The sequence below is a fragment of the Ursus americanus genome, chromosome 27 (genome assembly GCF_024610735.1).
Source record: "Ursus americanus isolate L20-20 chromosome 27, mUrsAme1.1.p, whole genome shotgun sequence".
In the NCBI taxonomy this organism is placed as follows: Eukaryota; Metazoa; Chordata; class Mammalia; order Carnivora; family Ursidae; genus Ursus; species Ursus americanus.
Genome location: NC_142153.1, coordinates 13,083,807 through 13,104,885, shown reverse-complemented (window position 1 = coordinate 13,104,885; position 21,079 = coordinate 13,083,807). Strand labels below are relative to the sequence as shown.

At 40.3% G+C, this 21,079-nt stretch overlaps 1 protein-coding gene across 5 annotated transcripts in view; it reads left to right on the top strand.

Moving 5' to 3' along the window:
- The window catches only part of UNC5D (unc-5 netrin receptor D), a 537,143-nt gene that overhangs the window by 292,305 nt on the left and 223,759 nt on the right, over positions 1-21,079 (top strand). For all 5 annotated transcript variants that reach the window (XM_087856402.1, XM_087856400.1, XM_087856401.1 and 2 more), the window contains exon 2: positions 18,425-18,643. In XM_087856402.1, the coding sequence (XP_087712528.1) occupies positions 18,425-18,643 (219 nt within the window). The remainder of the gene's footprint in view (positions 1-18,424; positions 18,644-21,079) is intronic.

The following is a 21,079-nucleotide window of genomic DNA, read 5'->3' as shown; positions in this document are numbered from 1 at the left end:
TAGTAGGCTTTTCTGTTGTTGCCTTTTTCTTTTTTTTCCCCTTAAGCTTCATAAGTCAAATGCCAGATTCTCAAAGTACAACTTTAGGTTTTTAAATGATGTACATAAAGCTCTTTACCAAATACATTACAGCAAAGGCTAGTGGCCTTAATCCTCAAAGAACATTCAGGTCCTCAGAATTGGTCAGTGGGTTGCGATCTTGGGGAAGGAAAATTTTTCCTTCTCCCTTCTAGGTTCTTTGGATCGTCTAATCATTTTACTGACAGAGGACAGAGTTTCAGGAGGTAAAACACACACACAAATTTAATTCTGTGCATATGGGAACCCCAAAGGTCTGAGGCTACCATGCAGGAAGGCAGTTGAGACTTATATGGTATTCTGAGTTAAGGAGAAGGCTAGCCCGGTGATGGGTAGTAAGGAGGGCTCGTACTGCATGGAGCACTGGGTGTTATATGCGAACGATGAATCATGGAACACTACATCAAAAACTAAGGATGTACTGTATGGTGACTAACATAACATAATAAAAAGTTTTTAAAAAGACTAAAAAGGAGAAGGGGTTGGGGTATGGAACTACAAGTGGGGAAAAGACAATTCATAGAAAGATGGGAGGAACAAGTGTTTGTTTAAAAAAAAAATACACACACACACCTTTTTTTTCCCCCCTGTGCCACAGGGATAAGTGTTTCTGACATAAAAAGTTACCTATGGTCTTAGCTCTCTTCATGGTACAGGCTCTCTATCCAAATCCTTTTAGGGAGTGAAAAGAGAGGTGTAAAAATGAAAACCTCTTACTGAATCTGTTGGGTCTTGATTGCCTTCAGCTCAAAGTAAGCCACATGTCATAGTGTCATATTTTGGGGTCATGTATTCTCCCCATGAAAACCACCTTTGAAACTTCCCCAAGAAATTTCACAGTCCAGATGTTGAGTTGGTACATGGCTCTCTTTGATCCAGTCTCTAGTCCCGACAATAGGTCAGTACAGTTAAAGTCATTTCAAGCAAGGAGTCAGGTGTCTATTAGGAGACAGTTCTATAGAAACAGAAGGACAGCAGTTAATGAGTGGAGTATAGTCCTGGTGTCAGACTTCTGAGGGTAGCCAGTCAAGAGGATTTCTAGTGTAGGGAGGGTGGGCAGCGGCAATTTGACAGATTTTCCTGGTTCACGGTTTGAATGGCTAGGGTGATCCGAGTGGCTCACGTAGCAACAGGCACAGGGATTGTCTCTACATGACTTGTGTTCAGTGTTCATCACGTTGTCCAACTTGCTTCAGTAAAACGGCAGTGTCCGTTCTCATGGATTTCAAGTCCGAACACTGGAGAGAAATTGGAAGTGTTAGTTTGGAGAGTGGTAGCCAAAATGGAGATAACTACAATAATTTAGGATCCAGCAAAGCTTACAGGTAGAAAACGAAACCTTAGAGACAATGAATCGAACCAGAATCTAATCTCCATAAGTGTGTATTCTACGGAAGCATTATTTTTCTCTCTACAACCACCCCCTTTTCCATCGAAGATAACCATAGTAAGACTAATTTGTTTGCCAATCATGTCTCATTTCAATAAAGTTGGCTTGATTATTTACATAAGGACAGCAAGAATAGTGATGGGCCATAGAGAATCTTTTAATCTGTTGTGCTGGAACTTTCTAGAAGGAATCTCAGGCCTTTAAAAGCCTTTCAAGACTTGCAGATATCCCGAGCTTCTTGTACCTATCAGGGGTGACCTTCTTTACTCACCTGGTAAGGCTGCTGGGAGCCCTGTTTGCAAGGGCCCTTATTAATTCCATAAAGTCCACCAATGCTCCTTAAAGCTATCTAGTTATATCTGACTCCGTGCCCGGCTCTCTCAAACATGACCTTCTAATCAAAGCCTTGGTAATATAACTAGTGTTTTCATTTGTGTATTGTTACAAGGAGAAGAGCTTCTTAGGGAACGTACACAAATAACTATATTACCATGAAATAAGACTACTAAGAGTTTCTGAATTCTGGCAGGATCAGGTAGGGGAGATAAAGATGTTTCAATTCTTTAAATTGGCAAATTTGTGAATATATTTCATGATTTCTTAGAAGCATACACTTTCTCATAGTACAATTTATTCTGTGTGGCACCAGATATGTGTACTGGCAGATCCAAATATCTTTAGTTTCTCTGTAATAAGCAGCCAAAGTGGATAAACTTATGTTCAATAACCGATGTTTCTGTATTTTATCTTATTTGAAAATGACCTAGATAGTCAATGAAATGCCATCGCTTAAGCTAGCACATCTCTTACCAGTGGAAATCCAAGAAATTTAGCTATTTTTAAGTAGACATACCATAAAACAATCATTGTTGAAATGATTAAAAACTCTCCTCCTACTTCTATTTAATACACTTTTTTTTAGCAATCATTTTTAGATTCCTCATGAAGATTTCATGAGACATTAAAGCAGTTAGCCATGGTTTTAAGTTATCTTTCTTGCTGACAAAGTTTGTAACAGAGATAGCATGATTTCATTTGACTTTTAGTAAACACAAGTAGAATTGATACTTAATGATGATAACTCTAAAATTAAACCAACGAAATTTAACTAGCTTTTACCAAAGAATTCTATGAGAGCATGTGAACTTGATAAACATTTGAGTTCATTTCCATTATATTTCTGAGATTTAGAAATACTTAATTTGATAAGCAATTATTTTTAAGCCAATTAGAGTTCTTTACAAATACGTTGCGTGCGTGCGTGCGTGTGTATAAAACGTGCATCCATAGATAAATATAAAAAAGCAGACACAGACTCCGTAGCTTCCGTTCTTACAATTTTAGCTATAAATCAGGTGTAATAGAAAACTCACTAGTTTATGAATCCTGATGTCTCTGGCAGATGGAACCAGATAAAGTCACTCAGTTAGATGGTTCTAGTTTTTTACTAATATTTGTGGGAAAGTCTTTTAAGATTTGTATTTGTCCTTGACAAGTGATCTTACGATAGCTGCGGACCAGACTGGGCAAAGGGGCTTTTTACAGCTCCCTTCTAGTTTTTAGTCTTAGGGTGTAATTTTCCTTCCTGCTGGGATGTTTGCACTTCAAAGACATGATAAGATTTACATCTTCAAGGGACAGATAAGAATGCAAGTTTTCTCTTAGGATTTTTGGAGTGTGTGTGTCTGTCAGAAATCTGGGGTCATTTCTCTTTTTTCTTAAGTGCAGACAACTGTACTTTCAATGTCCTGATTTTTTTTTTTTCCTGTTATTTTCAAATGTCTGAAGGCAAATAGGAAAGGGTGAGTGGACTTAGGAGGTGCCCTTAGAGTTATGATTTGCTATCTCTAAACATTCAAGTTGTAAATCAAGAATTATTCATTCTAATTCTTATTTTGTTTTGTTTTTGGGGTTTGGGTTTTTTGTTTGTTTTTGTTTTTGTTTGTTTTGGTTTTTTGTCTACATTCCTGCAAGCTATGTTCAAAGAATTGGGTGCTTTTTCCACTATAATAATTCCATTATTAAAGAGCTTGACCTGCCCACCCAAGTGCACTATTTTGATTTTGCCTTTTTATCAGGGAGAATAGTGTCTATTAACACATAAATTACAAGATTTTTGTGTTCTGGAACTCCAGGGTTTAGAGAAGTATGCCTTTGAAATGCCTGTACAAAGTGTTCAGCAAAGGCCTTTGGATGGTCTCCTGCTTTTTGAGTGCCCGATTTAACCTTAGATCAATTCACCTGAGGGGGAAAAGCCTCTACTTACATTTCTCTTAGCCCCTGAAATCAGCCTCCAGCTGAACCATTTCCTGGTCCTGTGCAGGAGGGCCTGGAGAATTCTGGCCAACTGTTGTCTCTGTGAGGGAGGTTTTCTATGGGGCGGGGGGCTGGCTTGTGTGATAACTATAGTATTATCATGTTTGTGAAAAACACCCCTTAGCAGCCAAATATATTCCCTGTGAGTGGGCTTGTGAATGGCCATCAATCTTTTTAATTCCCCTTTAAAACTGGTAGGATCTTCTAAAAGTAGGGGTAAAGGGCTCTGTAATTGAGATGTGTTGTTGTTCAGGGGACACAAATTCTTTGAGTGGAGGTCCACGATGTATCTGCAAAAGACATTGCTTAGGAAGCCCTGAAGCTCACAGAGCCTGATTACAGAGCCCAGCAAGAAAGATCCTTATTGTTTATCCCAGATGCTCCTCGTAAACTTGCTTCCTGGCCTTCTGAATTTATCTGAGCAACTTCTACGTTTGGGGCCTAGAGATGAGCCTGGAGTGCTCTGTAACTCTTGTCGGGAAAGAGAAACCAAAGTAGGCAGCCGAGTGTTTGATTTTCTGGGAAGGTGGTGGAGGAGTTTGGGAGGTAAAGGAATTTGGGTAGGCAATCAGGCCAGGTATTAAAAACGGAAATTTATGTTGGTTGTGGACTGTAATTTTTGTTCTAATTTCTGTTCTTTCATCTTATTAAGGAAATCTCTGCTTTTTCTTTGGTCTTTCCACAATTCCTTTACGAGGAGAGCTCTCTAATTTTTTTTTTCAAATATAGTTTTCCTAAGTCGAAGAATCTATTGTTGTCATCAATCTCATCCATTGATGATAGGATATTATTCTTAATAGCTACTGAAGCCAGTAAGCCTTTTTATGGCTTAACCAAGGACGCAAGAGGCAGTCCGAAGGAAAGTCCAAAAGGTGTGGCCCTCCTAAGATCCAGAAAGTTCTCTCCCAGAGTTAGCCTAAGAAAGCAAAGCCCTTTGTTGTCTCGGGTGGTAAGAGTGGTATAGAGGAACCATGTCTGTGGTCTCATGAGCTCAGGAGACGCCTCCAGTCATAGACCCTCTGGTCTGTGACACCAGGCAGGCTCTGCTGGAATGGGACTTTTCCGTCACTAACAAGACAACAGAGGTTGAGATGACAAAGGCCCTTCATAGACTGGGGCCTGCATAACAAATTTCCCTGAGAGCTGGCGTGGCTGGACAAAAAGAGTGCTGCTTGTGACTTTGTGTCTCAGAACCTCAGACTAAACTGGCACACAATACGCACCAGTACTTGCTGCTTCCAGCGGGCAGAGACCTGACAGAATATTCTCACTGGTCACAAAACCAGACACGCAGGAGGAAAACAAGATGTAGGAAAACCTCATCTAGTTTTTATGTAGGAGACTCACGGCAAAGTTTGTCTGAACAGACACCAACTCTGGTGAGAATGGGGAACTCACCAGTCTGTGTGGCCGTCTGGAAACACAGGCTAATGGGACCTCTCCCGGTTTCTAGCCTCTGGTTTTCTCTCTTATGACATCAGTGACACAAAAGACTAAGATAGAGGAAAACGATGGCCATCTCTTGGAGGAAAAGGATCGATAGGAAACAAGAGTACTCTTAACAGATATTTTTACCAGGGTCGCTTCACCCAAAGAAGTAGTTCACACAGATATTTTCCCCTGCTAATCTGAATTTGGGGAGAAAAAAGAAAAGGACCTTCACCACTTTCGTTTCCATTAGATCCTGCAGCCAGAGGTCTGGGGAACTGACGTGGTAAGAATTTTTCGCTTCTGCCAGCTTCTGTCAGAGGTCCCGGGATCTCTCAGCCGCGGAAGCTCTGGAGGGAGCCGGGTCCAGCGAGTGGAGGGCTCCATGTTGGGGCACCATCTGCAGGGGAAGAACACTTTTCCCTTCTTCCTTTGAGGTTCTTTGGCTGGTTGATAATTAAAGTGGTAGAAGACAGATTAACAGGAGGAAAAAAAAATTAATTTCCTGCTAGGGGAACCCCAAAGAGATGAGGCTCCCAGAGAGTCAGGCAGTTGAGGCCTATATGTCATCCTGAGCTAAGAAGAGGTGGGGCTGTGGGACTTCAAAGGAGAGGAAGATAATTCATAGGAAGATAAGAGAAGCAAACCCTGGCTGGATAAACAAATGTTTGCTTTGTCCTAGGAATCAGTCTTTGTGATGTAAAAAGCTGTCTCTGGCCTCAGCTCTCTTCCTGGTCCAGACTCCATCTAAATTGTTTTAGACAGTTAAGGTAGAAGTAAAAATCTCTTCATGAGTCTGTTGGCCTTGACTGTCTTCATCTTGAAACAATCCACATGCCAACATGACGTATTTTCAGGTCCCGTATTCTGCTCCCCCTGACTTTGTAAGGAAAAAGTATGTAAAATGTTTAGGCATTTTTTGAAGTGCTAAGTAGTAGGGGGGTTCTTGACGTAGCCATTTTTTTCTCACAAACAAAATAATCTACTGGACGGAAATCTGCATTTGTCCTTTGCTCATCCGTCTATCCCTTAATTTCCATTCAATAATTAATAATATGCTATTAATGATTTCTGTTACATAGTGAATGCTTATTATATGCCATATAATAACCTCAATTTCGACTTACCTCCTTGAATGTATACAACACTTTTATAGTACTATAATACCATAGTATTCTTTTTCTATGTGGAAGAATTGGGAGGATAAAGTAGGTTAGATATCTCGCCTAAGGTCTTGTAACTAATTGTGAGAGAGCCTGGATTTGAATAAAGCTCTAACTCCAAGCCCGCATTTGTTTCCTGGTACCAAGCTGCCTCTTAGTAAAAGATAATCAGGAGGAAAGGTGTTTTGTATTTCTTTTTTTTTTTTTTTTTAAGATTTTATTTATTTATTCGACAGAGATAGAGACAGCCAGCGAGAGGGGGAACACAAGCAGGGGGAGTGGGAGAGGAAGAAGCAGGCTCACAGCGGAAGAGCCCGATGTGGGGCTCGATCCCAGAACGCCGGGATCACGCCCTGAGCCGAAGGCAGACGCCCAACCGCTGTGCCACCCAGGCGCCCCGTGTTTTGTATTTCTAATACAACTTGGAATAAATCTGTTTCTGACAGTGTCTGACATCCTCTCTAAGGAGGATAAGGAAATTAAGCCCCCTCAATTGTACACTTTCCACCTCCCAATCAGATGACTGTCTCATCAAATCAGGGCACCGCTTCTGTTGCTGCTCACTGGTGCCATGTGGTATGTTGTCAGTCCTTACTAAATACCACATCTCAGCAGCATCAGCTAAATCTGTGTATTAGGAAAAATAACAAAGGAATTAAAGGATTTCATATGAGCATCAAAACTTCATCCTCATATCAACATCTTCTGTGATTTCCAGAAGAAGGATTTTGTTGTGCAAAGAAGGTCATCTCATTAAGAAATGGAAAACAGATCTCGTTCCTTTTACTTTTCTTTGTGAATCCTCCTCATAAAGTATTGGTATTTTTAAAGATGTAAGTTCCTCCCTGCACAAGACTTTTTTTTGTATAGAGCTAACCATTTTAGTCAAAATTCTGTTGCTTTTGGAATAGTGGAACCAATCTTTTGATTTCTGTAACTCCAAATTGGTGATGAATGAAGGAATTAATGGATTGGAAGAAATAACGTAAAATTAGTATATGATTGGTATTATTAAGCACCTGATATGGAAATGATAGAATCCATGCATTTAAGTTATGTTTGTACTTATTTTTAAAGGTTCTATACCTATATTTTTCATAAATCAAAATGGTAAAAAATATGAATTTGCAGTTTGTAAAAGGGTAAATGAAAATAGGTGATAAACATGTTTTAATATTCAACTAGTCTGGTAATCAAGAACTATATGTGAAACCCTATTCATTTGACCCATCAATTTACCCAGTATCACCAAATGTTTCATGCTGGTGAGGATGAGGAAAATTGGTAAAGTTCTGTAATGTTGGTGGCTATGTCAATTTGCAAAGTTTTTTTTTGTAAATAAACTTAATTGCACATCATATGTACTTAATAAATATTTGTTACAGAGAGAATGCTCACAGAGTTTCATCAGGGCTTCATTGAACTGTTTATTTAGATATGCTTGTCCTTTGCCTTCATGGAACCTACAGTCTAAAGGAAGGTACAGTGGTAGCATGAATAATTATACAGCAGTACAAAGTATTGTGGAAGGACAAAGAAGGAATGTATCCTGAAATTTTTGTTGCTCCACTAGGGTTTTACATATGACATGTCAACTAAATAAAACCTGAAAGATGAGAACAGGCTATAAGCCAAACATGGAGAAATCAGTAATATAGGCAGAAGGAAAAACATGGCGCAGACAGAACCCAGGTGAAGAGCTTTGGACCTCTGAAGAATTGACAGTCCCTGGAGCCTCCTGGTGGTGAAGTGATTTGGTGTGAAGGGGGGTGAGCAAGAATGATGACGAAGACTGGACTAGTAATAGTCATTCAGAAGAATAGTGGTGATGACTAGGGGCAGAGTAGAAGGAATAGGGATGAAAAGCAGTTATTGAATTACAAAGATATTTAGGAGACAGAACCAGTAGGGCTTAGTGATAAATTGGGTGTGGGGGCTGAGCAGGGGAAAGTAGGTGATGCCCAGCCCTGGGGAACTTAGAGAACTCAGGTGACTGCTAGGGTCACTCTTTCATTTAGGGAGCTTAGGCCAAAGAACAGATTTGAGGGGCCAAGTAATAAGCTCTGCCTTAGGCATAAAAAGCTTGAAGGGTCGACGGGTATCTGGGGCGGCTCAGTGAGTTGGGTGTCGATTCTTGGTTTTGGCTTAGGTCATGGTCTCAGGATCCTGGGATCGAGCCCCCTGTCTGGCTCTGTGCTCAGCAGGGAGTCTGCTTGGGATTCTCTCCCTCTGTCCATGCCCCGACTTGTGCATTCTTTCTCTCTCTGTCTCTTTCTCTCTTTCTAAACTAAATCTTTAAAAATTTAGTTTGAGGGGTCTATAGGGACATTTATGTGAATATATCTGGAGGCAATTTCTTATACAGATTTGATTGCCCAGAGAGGGAAATGGATTGAAGATACACATTTGAGCCCAATCAGAATATAGATGAATGGAACATTATAATATCAATATAAAATAAAGTTTGGAAATAACTGTTAAATAGTAAGACAGTGGCAAGATCAAAACTGACATCTACTCTCAATCATTAAGAATCTGGTTAATGAAAAGTAATACCATGACAAGATGAAATAACATCTCACAAATATATACAGAAAACCCAAATATTCAATATATATCTAATAAAGATTTGGGAATAAAATATATCGAATTATGAATCGTAATAGTTTGGGAATTTTGTGACAATTGAATGACATTCTTCTCAAGAATATATATATTATTTGTATTTTTCTTTTTTTTAAATATTTTATTTATTTATTTGACAGAGAGAGACAGCCAGCGAGAGGGAACACAAGCAGGGGAAGTGGGAGAGGAAGAATCAGGCTCCCAGCGGAGGAGCCTGATGTGGGGCTCGATCCCAGAACGCTGGGATCATGCCCTGAGCCGAAGGCAGACGCTTTATGACTGCGCCACCCAGGCGCCCCTGTATTTTTCTCTAAGTGTTTCATAATAATAGAAAATTTGCAATAGAAAATATCATAAAAGTTAAAGATTGTGTGTATATATATGTTTTGTATTTGATTTTACTAGAATGTTTGCAAGTTACAAGGTCATCCTAAGAGAGGTTTTACAAGGTTATTTTCTGCGTATAATTTCTCAGTAGATGATAACACAAGACTTAGTTGTATATTCAGTCTTTTGTATCCTGTCCAAATGAAAGCAGCATAATGGGGAAAATACTATTGTAAGTGTCAACAGAGAGATTTCAACCTAAGCTCCTAGGAGCGGAGCTCTTTGACAAGTTGTTTAACCTCTGAGGGTGTGAGATAAGAATTGGCCCAGAGTTTATCTATGATGAGCTCCCACTATATTTTGCTTAATCCAGATCACCTATAAAATGCTGTATGAAACCATGTTGCAGTCCGATTGGCCCATAGTAAACTTTTGAGCTGTGCAATTTGTGGGTCACCATCTGAGTTTTTAAAATGTGACTCGACATGTAACGGAAGTGTGTTTACTTCAAAGGGAATTTAGTGTTTGGTCCTTATGCTTTTGTTTCCCACCTTTTGTTTCTTCTTTTTGTCATAAAAAGATGGAAAGTCCCTGCTGTATTCGTGTGCAGAACATAAAACACGAAGCTCTTCCTGAAAGGTAATTTTCCAAGAATGAAAAATATGAGAATGGTGTTTGATTGTTTGGTTTTCTGTCATTCAGTGTTGCATTAAAACAACCATTTTTCCATAACTATGAATGGCCTCACTCTTGAAAACTGTCAGTTACAAATGAAAAGCGATAACACTTTGAAAAGCAAAACCTTTCCCAAATCCCACTAGGTTTTCAGAAGAATTTGAACACTAGTCAGTGGTGCACATTCATACACAAATGTATCCATTGTTGGGGGAAAAAATTAAGAAACAATTTCTAAGCTTCATCTTATCTACTATTTTCAGCAAAATAGTACTTTTTTTTTAATATTTTAGAATAAACAATTTTTATAAATCTTATAATCTAATCCTTTACATTTTTTCCCTAGGGACAGATTTGTTAGTTTTTCTCTGATTCGTGAATTTTTATACAGTAGAAGTTAGACACCATGAAGTAAAATCTAGAAGCTGGCGTAGTTTACTGAGTTTATGTTCCTTCACTCAACAGATAATTATTTATGTATATGTATATATGTACATATACACACACTATATATAGGCGTATAGTTATATGTTATATATTCTGTTTCTAAGTGTTTATTTTTGGAACACATTTTGAAAATATAGTGAAAGAACAATAAAAAATTAAATCCTCAATAATCTCGTCACACATAGAGAACCATTGGACTAAATTTGGTCTCTTAAATCAGAGTCCCATTCGAGAAACTGTTATCATGGGAACAAATGCCTCGTGCTAAATCTGATTGTATTTTGCTTGTTTCTGTTCAGGAACAAGGACTCCCATCAGAAAGAGTATAAAATCTCTGACTTAGACCCTGCATCAGAAGTCTATTTTGTGTATAAGTCAAGGGAGAACCAAAATGGTGGTCATTTTAAAAACAAAAAGAACTTTCCCTGTGGCCTTGGGAGATATGCGACTTGTGTTGGTGTGGCTTAAAGAATAACTCCATCCCATGTATCAGAACAAACATGGCTTCTCCCGCATTCAAAGTATACAAAAGAATTACTTTAACCTGGCTTTGGCGCCCATGTTGTTAAACCAAGAATGCTCTCTCTCTGCAGTTTGCTAGTTACTCTGCATCTATATCCCAGAAAGCTCTCAGTCAAAGGCACACAGAAACAGAGGTATTGGGGGAGCGCCTGGGTGGCTCAGTTAGTTAAGCATCTGCCTTCAGCTCAGGTCATGATCCCGGGGTCCTGGAATCGAGACCAGTATTGGGCTCCCTGACACTCAGTGGGGAGTCTGCTTCTCCCTCTCCCTGCTCCTGCTTTCTCATTCTCTCTCTTTCTCAAATAAATAAAATCTTTAGAAAAATTCTTAGGAAAAGGGATGTTGGAGCCAAGCAGAGCCAATGATTTGGTGTAAATGCTACAGTAAGCTGTAAAATGTGAATTCTAATGAAGATATATTTAGTTTCAACTGTGTTCCGTGGCCGCACATGCCATCACCAGGGTCGGAATGCCTTCTCCCATTTGTTCCCCTGTTCAATTCCTCTGTCCAAACTGTGCTGAAATGTTTTCTTCCTTATGATGCTTGCCTTGAACCCTCCCAAGGAAAGTCAGGCTCTCCCTCTCTCCAGTGCTCCTATGACATTTCATGTATACTTCCCATATACTGTTGGCATGTTTATCATCGTTCTGAATTTTTTTGTCTCTAATTTAGCGTGTGAGCTCCTTGAGTATATTAACTATGTCTTAGGTAACTTTGAATCTCCAATACAGAGAGCATTGACTAACCTCAGTAGGCATGCACAAGTATGTCAATTTAAAGAAATGAATATATGAAGGTAAATTATGATAATCTGGGGAATAGTGAATGTGCTTTCATAAGCTCTACTGAAATCTAAGATTTCTTGTTTGGGGAACAAAGAATTACCCTTCATAATTCTTTGACTGTGTCGTAAGCATTGTTTACCGTCTTCTACCCTGCAAAATTTAAGCTCTGCTCAATGGAATAATATCTTAGGCAGACGAGATAGAAGATTGGCACAGGTGAGGTGAGCCAGGCGGGTGCAGTGATAGAGAAAACATTTCCATTTTTATTAGAGGTTGGGAAGAAGGCAGAATAGTTTAAAAGAAGAAAACTCTTCTTGAGGCCTAGGGAAAGAGTCTGTGTTTCATAAATTGCATTAAATATTTGCTGTGTAAAATTCCGGCTGTTCTGCATTCAGTGGGTGCCGTGCATTCCCCTATCTAATTAAATAACCATATGGAGACAAGCCACATTTCTGTAAACAAAAGCAAAGAACCCAGTTCTGTTGTGTTGTCTTAGATTATGTAACTTGGTTTCCCTCCTATGGCTTTCTGCTCCGGCTTGCGTATTGCCGTGGACCAATATGCTCACAGACATGGAGTGGAATTTAAAGAGCTATTTTTAAGGTGCATTGCTTCATTTAAATATTGCAGTCAGAGGGGCTCTGGAATACTGTGAAATCTCCTATGGTTAAAAACTGCTTGCCTATTAAAGGCAATGGTTTTGGGATCTGGCCAGCAGGAAATCCATTGTGTATTATCCTACTGCTTTTGCAGGACAACCGTGTGCCTGGTGTATGGTGTAAGCAGTTGCTGTGTGTTTATCGAATACATAAGTGCTTCGCAGCATGTTTTCATGGGTTTTGACCTAACAAAATTATACTAATATACATATGGGTAGCAAATAGTAAAAACGTGTTATAAGCAACAGTTCATATCATGAGGGCTCCGGGATGAAAATAGGAGTCGTAATCACAAAATCGAAATATAGGTATTAGGATAATACGCTTGGAAATGGAAGTCCTAGAGCTCATAATTATAAATATCTTTCTTTTGTTTGCTGTTCTTTATCCAGGCACTGATGTTAATGGTGGTCGTAGGGGTAGCACATTGTATTTATGTAACATTTGGGCATTTACTGTTTTATTTATATAGATAGATAGATAGATAGATAGATAGATAGATAGATAGATAGATAGATACAGATATATAGATATAGATATATAGATATAGATATGTTATCTCATTTTAATGTCACAAGCCACTAATAACTTTCAATCCCTCATTTTTATGAATAAGAAAATTGGAAACTCGTAGTTAAGTTACTCACCAAAGTTCACAGAGGCAACCCAGAGTTTAAGTCAGATTATTTGTTTCTAAAGTTCTTCACTCTTGCCAGATTTAGTCTTTGGTTAATGGCAGAATTATTGGTTGGACACTGAAACAAATACGAATGTTTTGTACCAGTGAGAGTATAAGCATACTTTGGAGATAGAAGGGGAGGAATGTATTTCAAAGTACTCTTGCAGGTAAAAAGTATGACAATAATTTGGAATTTCTCAAAACCTGTTAAAGCTCGACTTCATTTATACTCTAACCCTGTGCAATGACAGTGGATTTTGCTGATAGCCCAGGGTCTTAGGAATCCCAGTTTGGAATGACACCGGCCTCCAGTGTGCCCAGTCCTGTTACAGATTTAACGTACCAACCAGTGAAATAGGGACAGTTTTGAATGGTTAAACATGATAGAATGGCATTGCCCTGACCCCAGTCTCTTTCTTGCTGAGGTTCACTGTCTCCTGTAATACTTCTTGTTATTTTTTAAAGATTTATTTCATTATTTTTAGAGAGGAAGAACAAGCATGAGTGCATGTGCATAGGGGGAGGGGCACAAGGAGAGGGAGAAGCTTAAGCAGACTCCGCACTGAGTACAGAACCCAACATGGGGCTCGATCTCACGACCCTGAGATCATGACCTGAGCTAAAACCAAGAATCTGATGCTTAATGGACTGCGCCCCCCCACCCTCCACCGGGCACCCCAACTCCTTGTTATTTTAATTGGAGTTTCAGTACTTAAATATTCCTGCTCAGAGATGAAACTATTTCAAATGAAGTATTGAAAAAACTTTCTCATGATTTTATTCGCAAACACGTATTCTTCAACTTCTTTGTTTTCTGACTTTAGTGAGGATTCCTAGTCATTTGATTCTAATTAGCTGAGCACTTGCTGTGCTGTTCTCTCAAAAAGATTTTCTCAAGACCTTGTCTAGAATATGTCCATTGGGGTGCCTGGGTGGCTCAGTCGTTAAGCGTCTGCCTTTGGCTCAGGGCGTGATCCCGGCGTTTCGGGATCGAGTCCCACATCGGGCTCCTCCGCTGGGAGCCTGCTTCTTCCTCTCCCACTCCCCTGCTGTATTCCCTCTCTCGCTGGCTGTCTCTCTGTCAAATAAATAAATAAATAAATCTTAAAAAAAAAAAAAAAAGAATATGTCCATAATATACCTGGAATCATAGTGCAGCTAACAGGATAACTGTGTAAGTGGTCTTTAAGGTGAGTCTTACACTTAATGTAGGCTGAGAGGTACCACAGGTACTGTATCATTTTATATCTCCTTTTGGTTTTACGAGGTGCGTGTTACGGCCATAAGACACTCAATAACGGCGCCAGACTTCTAAGGACTTCATCTGAACTAAAATGGAATTGTGAGGTGATTGGAGTCAGAGATCTGTGTTCAAATTCTGAGCCCCACTGACTAGCCTTATGACCTTAGACAAGGCACAGAATCGAAGCATTTCCTCAAATGCAGAACAGGATAGAGTGCCCCCCACAGAGAATTGATAGGAAGCTTAAGTGACCTAATCCACATGGAAGGCCTATCACCATAATCTGTAATCATTCAATACATGGTTGCTCTTACTTTTACTCGCTGCTATCCGTGTTTCCATGTTTTCCCATGTTTTTACCAGTAACACTGAGAGCATTGGAATTTAATCAAGTGAAGCTTGGAGCTCTGGCTTTGTTGAGGAAGGAAGATCTAGTTGTATCAGTCAGGAATATCTTCTGCAAAAACAACAGAAAATCTGACTGTGTTAGTAGCTTAAATAAGTAAAGATTTTAAAAAAAATGTCTAGAGGTGGGATACCCCGTGCTGTTATTTCAGTCTCTATATTGTCTGCTCCTCTGGGACTTTTTTCCTCTTCATCTTCCCTAGTTAAGGCAGGGACAATAGGGAGAAGGGGACAGAACCTACCGTACCTTTATCAGGAAAATAAAAGCTTTCTCAGGAATTTTTGCTTATGATTCATTTCCAAATGGCTGTCATGTGACCATTTCTATCTGCAAAGGAGTAAACCGAGTTCATGACTTCTCCTGCCTTTGCTGTAAAAGCAAGTTTGGGAAAAGGCAGTTGACTGGGTCATGTAGTCGCCAGCATTCATCGCACCAGGTTTAAAACTTTTCTCTGAATTAGAAAGCAGTGGCAGTTGTATTGAGATCATTAGGTACATTTATCCTGAAGCCCAAAAGTATTCATGCAGGCTTCCATGAATCCATTTATTAAAGTAAGTTGCCCCCCCCACCCCAAGAAGAGGATCTGTTGGCAATTTCTAAGCCCCTGAAAAGTACCCAGGTCACTTCCTTTCATTCTGTCACATCCCTTTTGTTTGATGAATCCCTTGAGAATTTCCTGAGCAAACCAGTAGGTGGAGTTGAGCTTGGCAGGCATCCTTGGGGCAAAATGGAGGTAGGTGACTCCCAGCTTTGTAGGGTATGGAAGGGGTGTCATCCTGGAGGTCAGCCTGCTGGGAGAACCCAACCTTCTTGCAGCACAGAAGCCATCTAAAGGGCAGGGCATCACTGTAACTGGAATTTGATCCTGAGCCCAGGGTGGGGACTTAGGGGAGAGGAATTGGGGCTAAGGAACAGTGGTTAGGTAAACAGCTCTCCCAACACTTCACTATACAAAGCAAAAACAAAAAACAAAACAAACAAAAAACCTAAAACAAGCAAACAAAAAAAAAATCACTTCTTTCATTTCTTTGTTGGAAGGATACAAATAAATGGTGATATGTATATGCAGATGATCTCACCTTCCCACTGTTAGCCCTTGATAAATTGATTTTTTTCCTTTGTTCTCTGTTTTCATGGATCCTGGCCCTTTTCCTATGCATACATGACTTTGACCCGGCTTCAGTAATAATTAGGATGTAATGTTACAATTTGCCTCCCCCCTCCTGCCCTGAGCACTAAGATTGATTGATTCTTAACAGAGGCCCTTGAGATACCCAGAACACTTACCTACATACTTTTCTCTTCCACTCTCCTGCTCTGTTTCAGGTGAAAGCTGAACTTGCTTCTTTATTTAGAGGGTATTTATGAAAGTAGTAGGAGGGTAGCCTAATTACTTTTAGATCTCCGTTTTGTGAATTGGATGGTTTAAACTTGATTCATGAGCTAGTGCCTTTGTCATTTTATTCTAGATAAATGTGGCCTTCCTGTTTATTTAGAGTCAGGTATGATGCTCCCTGCCCCATTTTAGTAGTTACTTTGGACATTCGTGCATTGTTACTAGTGAAGCAAAATGCATCCTTTAGAATGTATGCCTGTGGCTGTTCATTCTGGCTGTCACCCTAGGGTTTGGATATTCTCTATCAGGTGACCCTTTTCTGCAGCAATGAATTACTTTGGACAGAACTCAAGCCCGGGATGGGAGGGTGAGCTGTTTGATGTCCATATAAAATCTTTTAATACCTTTGTCATTTCCTCTAATGCATGGATTTACAAAAGCCTGAGGGGACTTATTATTTATTGAAGATGGAAATTGGCACAAGCAGTCAGTAACAAAATGAATTAATATATGATCTATTTTATGAAGTCCATTGTAAATGTAATTTAAAACATTAAAAAGAAAACCCTCTAGATCCTGTCGTGAAACCCTTCTTATTCCATATGGCATATACACATTTTATTTTCTGAGTGACTGTATTGTACTTTCATGACATAAATTGTTTTTTCTCTTGCTATTTAGGGCCTTTGCTTTATGATGGATTTTTGGTACTTCCAGGTATTTACATATGTGCTTTTCTATTACAAATGCATTTTAAAGCTTACAGTCTCTCTTTGTTGTGTGAGGTTTCCCCCCCTTATGTTGATGTCTTTAGTGGAAAAAAAATAGTGTGGAGATTCAAACTCTTGTTTTGTTTAATTCATTGCGGGGGCACGAGTGGTGCTTGTGTGTTCCCATTGGCAAGGCGTGTTCCTCATAACTCACTGTCTTATTTCCTTCCTCACAGAGAAGTAGAATTAGAGGCCGCCATACCTCTTGTGGTCTAGCCCCTCCCCCTTGATTTGCATCGGAGAGTGCCCCAGGTCTTCAGGTATTACCCGCTAATATTGTGACTTGGGTTTACCTTCGACGGTACTTGCTTGATATAGGTGATTGCCTTAAGTGTGGGTGGTAAGAGGTTCCTGTTGTTTGTTCTGAATGACACCCAAGGTGCACAGAGAGCCAGGCTAAATCATGGGTCACACCCTGTCTGTCACCTAGGCTGGCCCTGGATCAACTGGTGGTTTTTCCAGTGCTTTCCCTAGGTCCCTTTTCCAGCTTCCTCCTGGGGACTGGTTTGCTTTGAATATGAATAGCCCTTTCCAGGGCATAGTTGATCCCGGTACTGTGAAATTCTTGCTTTCTTTGTTCCTTCTTTGGAGTGGCCGTGGAAGGCACACTTGTTCCTTCTGATCATTTGCACAGTGCTGAGTCAGTGTTCAGATCTTGCTCCCCTCGACTTTGCCGTAGTTTCCCAGGACTTAAGTCCTTGCTAACGGTAGTAAAGAGGTAGTGAAGCAAAGTCTTGGCTTCTTCTTTTCCCTTTTTATGTTGCTTCTCTCTACTCATCAGTTCCCTAAATTTAGGGGAGAATCATGTCCATTTTTTATCTTTGAAGACACCTAATTATAGGTCCCAAAGTAAAAGCTCACAGTTATTTTAGGGATTCGTTTTAGTTTGTCGCCTTGAAAGTGAGATTCGCAGTATATCAAGGGGAGTGTTGGGGGCAGAGACTAGAGCTGTGGGCCAGCAAAACACATGTGCATTCCTTTTAGAAGATTCAGTACGTTGGTGAGGTTTTGGAGAAAATTCTGTCTTAGGTAGAATACCAGCCGATCTCCAGTTTGACAGGTAAAGAAGGCAGATGATTTGGAATTTTTTTTTCACATGTCTTAAGACTGAGTATCCTCGGACAACGTGGTCATTATCCACACTCATTTATGGGAGAACAAAAGCTATTTCCACCAGTATTTCCAAGTTTTGAGGCAGCTCGGGGCCCTCCTTGAACCCCTTGAGGTAACCACTCACCAGACTGAATCTTAAGGTGCAGCCTCTCACTCCCCAGACGTTGTCTCTGTTCTTTCAGCAAAGACCTGCAGACCCAAAAGTGTGGTTTGAGGGAGTCCCCTAGTCATCATTTCCCCTTGTCTGGTGACCCTGAAGGTGTGTCCAGCTAGAGGTCTCCTATTACACTAGGTCGGCCCCTAGAAGAGAATTCATCGGCACAGCCCTTACGAGCATGCTGTATTGATAGGCTCGAGTATTTTGCAGCCCAGATTCTTAGAGCCGGTGTGGGTTATGCTTTGCCTGCTGGGACATGTGCTGTCGATATAGGCAGTGTTCTCATGGCCTCTTCGATTTTGCAGGAACTGACAATGGCGAAGCCCTCCCTGAGTCCATCCCCTCAGCTCCTGGGACGCTGCCTCATTTCATAGAGGAGCCAGACGATGCTTACATCATCAAGAGCAACCCCATTGCACTGCGGTGCAAAGCGAGGCCAGCCATGCAGATATTCTTCAAATGCAATGGCGAGTGGGTCCACCAAAATGAGCATGTTTCCGAGGAGAGTCTGGACGAGAGTTCAGGTAAGACTGTGAAGCTGTTCTTAGATCCTCACCTGGTATACTCACGTTGTCGTGTGGCTGGGAAAAACTGTGTGAGCCACACACCAGTGCTTCATTTGAATGAAGTCCTATGAACATCATCCAGGAGTATATAAGGTGCGATCGTATGCTTATTTATTTTTTTATTTAAATTTGATTAGCCAACTTATAGTACATCATTTAGTGCATATGAAAAATTTATCGTGTAACACCCAGTGCTCATCCCATAACATGCCCTCCTTAATGCCCATCACCCACTTACCCCATCCCCCCACCCATCTCCGCTCCAGCAGCCGTCAGTTTGTTTCCTAGAGTTAAGAGTCTCTCCTGAATTTTCTCCCTGTCTGATGACTTCGCATTCAGTTTTCCCTGCCTTCCCCTGTGGTCCTCTGCCCTGTTTCTTATCCTATGTCTAAATGACTCTGTAACTCCTTTGCTAGCCTATTCTAGGAGGCTAAAGGGGTATTTTTATCTCCCTGCTCTATATATAACTTTAGCACCCAATTTTGTATGGAAGCTAATATTCTCACTGGAAATAAAACCTACCAGTAACTGCTTTCATTTTCCCAATTCTAAATATTTTAGAAGGCAAATCTTCCACCGAATACCTTTGTAAGCAGCATGACTTCAGTTTCTTTAATCTCTCCTCCTAGATCTTATTCTTGTATACGTCATTCTCCATGGTTGCTGGTTTCTGAGTCTCCTTTAAGTTGTTTTGATCACTGTGTAATGACAGAGCCCAAATCTGATGGCCAAATTTGAATAGGATCTCCAGTATGAAAAAAATTTAGGGACTATTTTTATTAATGTGGCTAATTTGGCATTTGAGTGGTGGATGATGAGAATAATGGTCACATCGGCTAGTGTTTGTTGAGCACTTACTGTGTACCCAGTTTCATCTAAGCATTTGACAGAGCTTATCTCACTGTCCTTCCAACAGCCCTCTGGGGTAAATGACACTATGGTTACCTTCTGATAGATAAGGAAACTGAGACTCAGAGACATTAAGTAAACTACGGGTTTGTGCTGGATCTGAAAGCAAAATCATTTGACTTAAAACTTGCAAAATTTAGGGGTGCCTGGGTGGCTGAGTTGGGCTAAGTGTCCAGCTTTTGATTTCGGCTCAGGTCATGATCTCAGGGTCATGGAATTGAGCCCCAAGCTCAGCAAGGAGTCGGCTTCCTCTCTCTCCCTCTGCTCCTCCCCCTGCTGGTGCGCGCTCTCTCTCTCAGATAATAAATCTTAAAACTCGAAAAATGTATAACTTGTTAAATTTTAGTGTGTAACAGAAACAGTATATGCTTTTGAACTTTGGCTCCTCAGACTAACTGAAAATTTAGCCTCACGCTAAAACCAGTCTGCTCTCACCCTCGATTATTGCTCTTACTAGTCCCCACTCACTATCTAGATAACAGATTTTGAGTAAGTCAAAAAGCCTGAGTATAATTAGGAAGTTTCAAGTCAGCTTAATTTATTAACTATGCGCCACTGTACTCAAGGCCTTGCAGAGTGTTCAAAGTGTGCTAAGATGCAAACCGTGATCTCTAGGACTTCACACCTGTTGATAGGTTGAAGTCCAATATACCCTAAAGTGCACCTATCCTTTGGAGGATTAAAAAAAATGATTATGCCCAATTAGGATTATCAGGAAAAGTGTGGAAGCCAGAGCATTTGAAAGGGAAACCAATGACTACTTAATTCAAATTAAGTAATTGAATTAATTTATTAATTGATGCTTCACTAAATGGGGGGAGAGAGAGGGAGGGAGGGATCTCTGTGGTCTGGAGGTCAACATTAGCAAATGAAAGAAAGCTTAATATCTATTCAGCAGGGAGTTTGATATGGTTGAAACAGAAAATGGATGTGGAAACTGGCAAATTCAGCTCAATCAAGGGCTCAAATAGGAAGTGAGGCATCCCTTCCTTAATTTCATGAATCTTTGTGGTTGTGGGGCATGATTATATTGACTATGGCAATGCAGTGTTTGGAGCTCTCCTTCAAGGAATGAATCTGGAGCAGCTGTTGGGGATGGTAAGAAACAAGAGTGGATAGATGAGTTAGACTTGGCTATTTCAGTTGAGGGAAAGAAAAAGTCTGCCTCTAGAGCTGTGGTCACACAAAGAAAAGAACTAGATTTCTGGTACGAGAAGCACTTTAACAAATCGGACTGAATAGCTGATGGAATGAATGAAGGAAGGAATGAAGGGTGAAGTACAATCGCAACAGAAGCAGAAGGAGGACGCTACTGATGTAATTACATTAGCAAGGAGAGAAGGCTGAGATCATGGGACAAGCTGAATTTGAAATATGATGGGATATAAGGAAGAAGTGTAGATCTGAGGTTTGTAGAGCTCAGAGCCAGAAGAGTCAATCTTGTAGTCATCAGGAAAGGATGAAGCCATGGAGACGAAGGAGTTG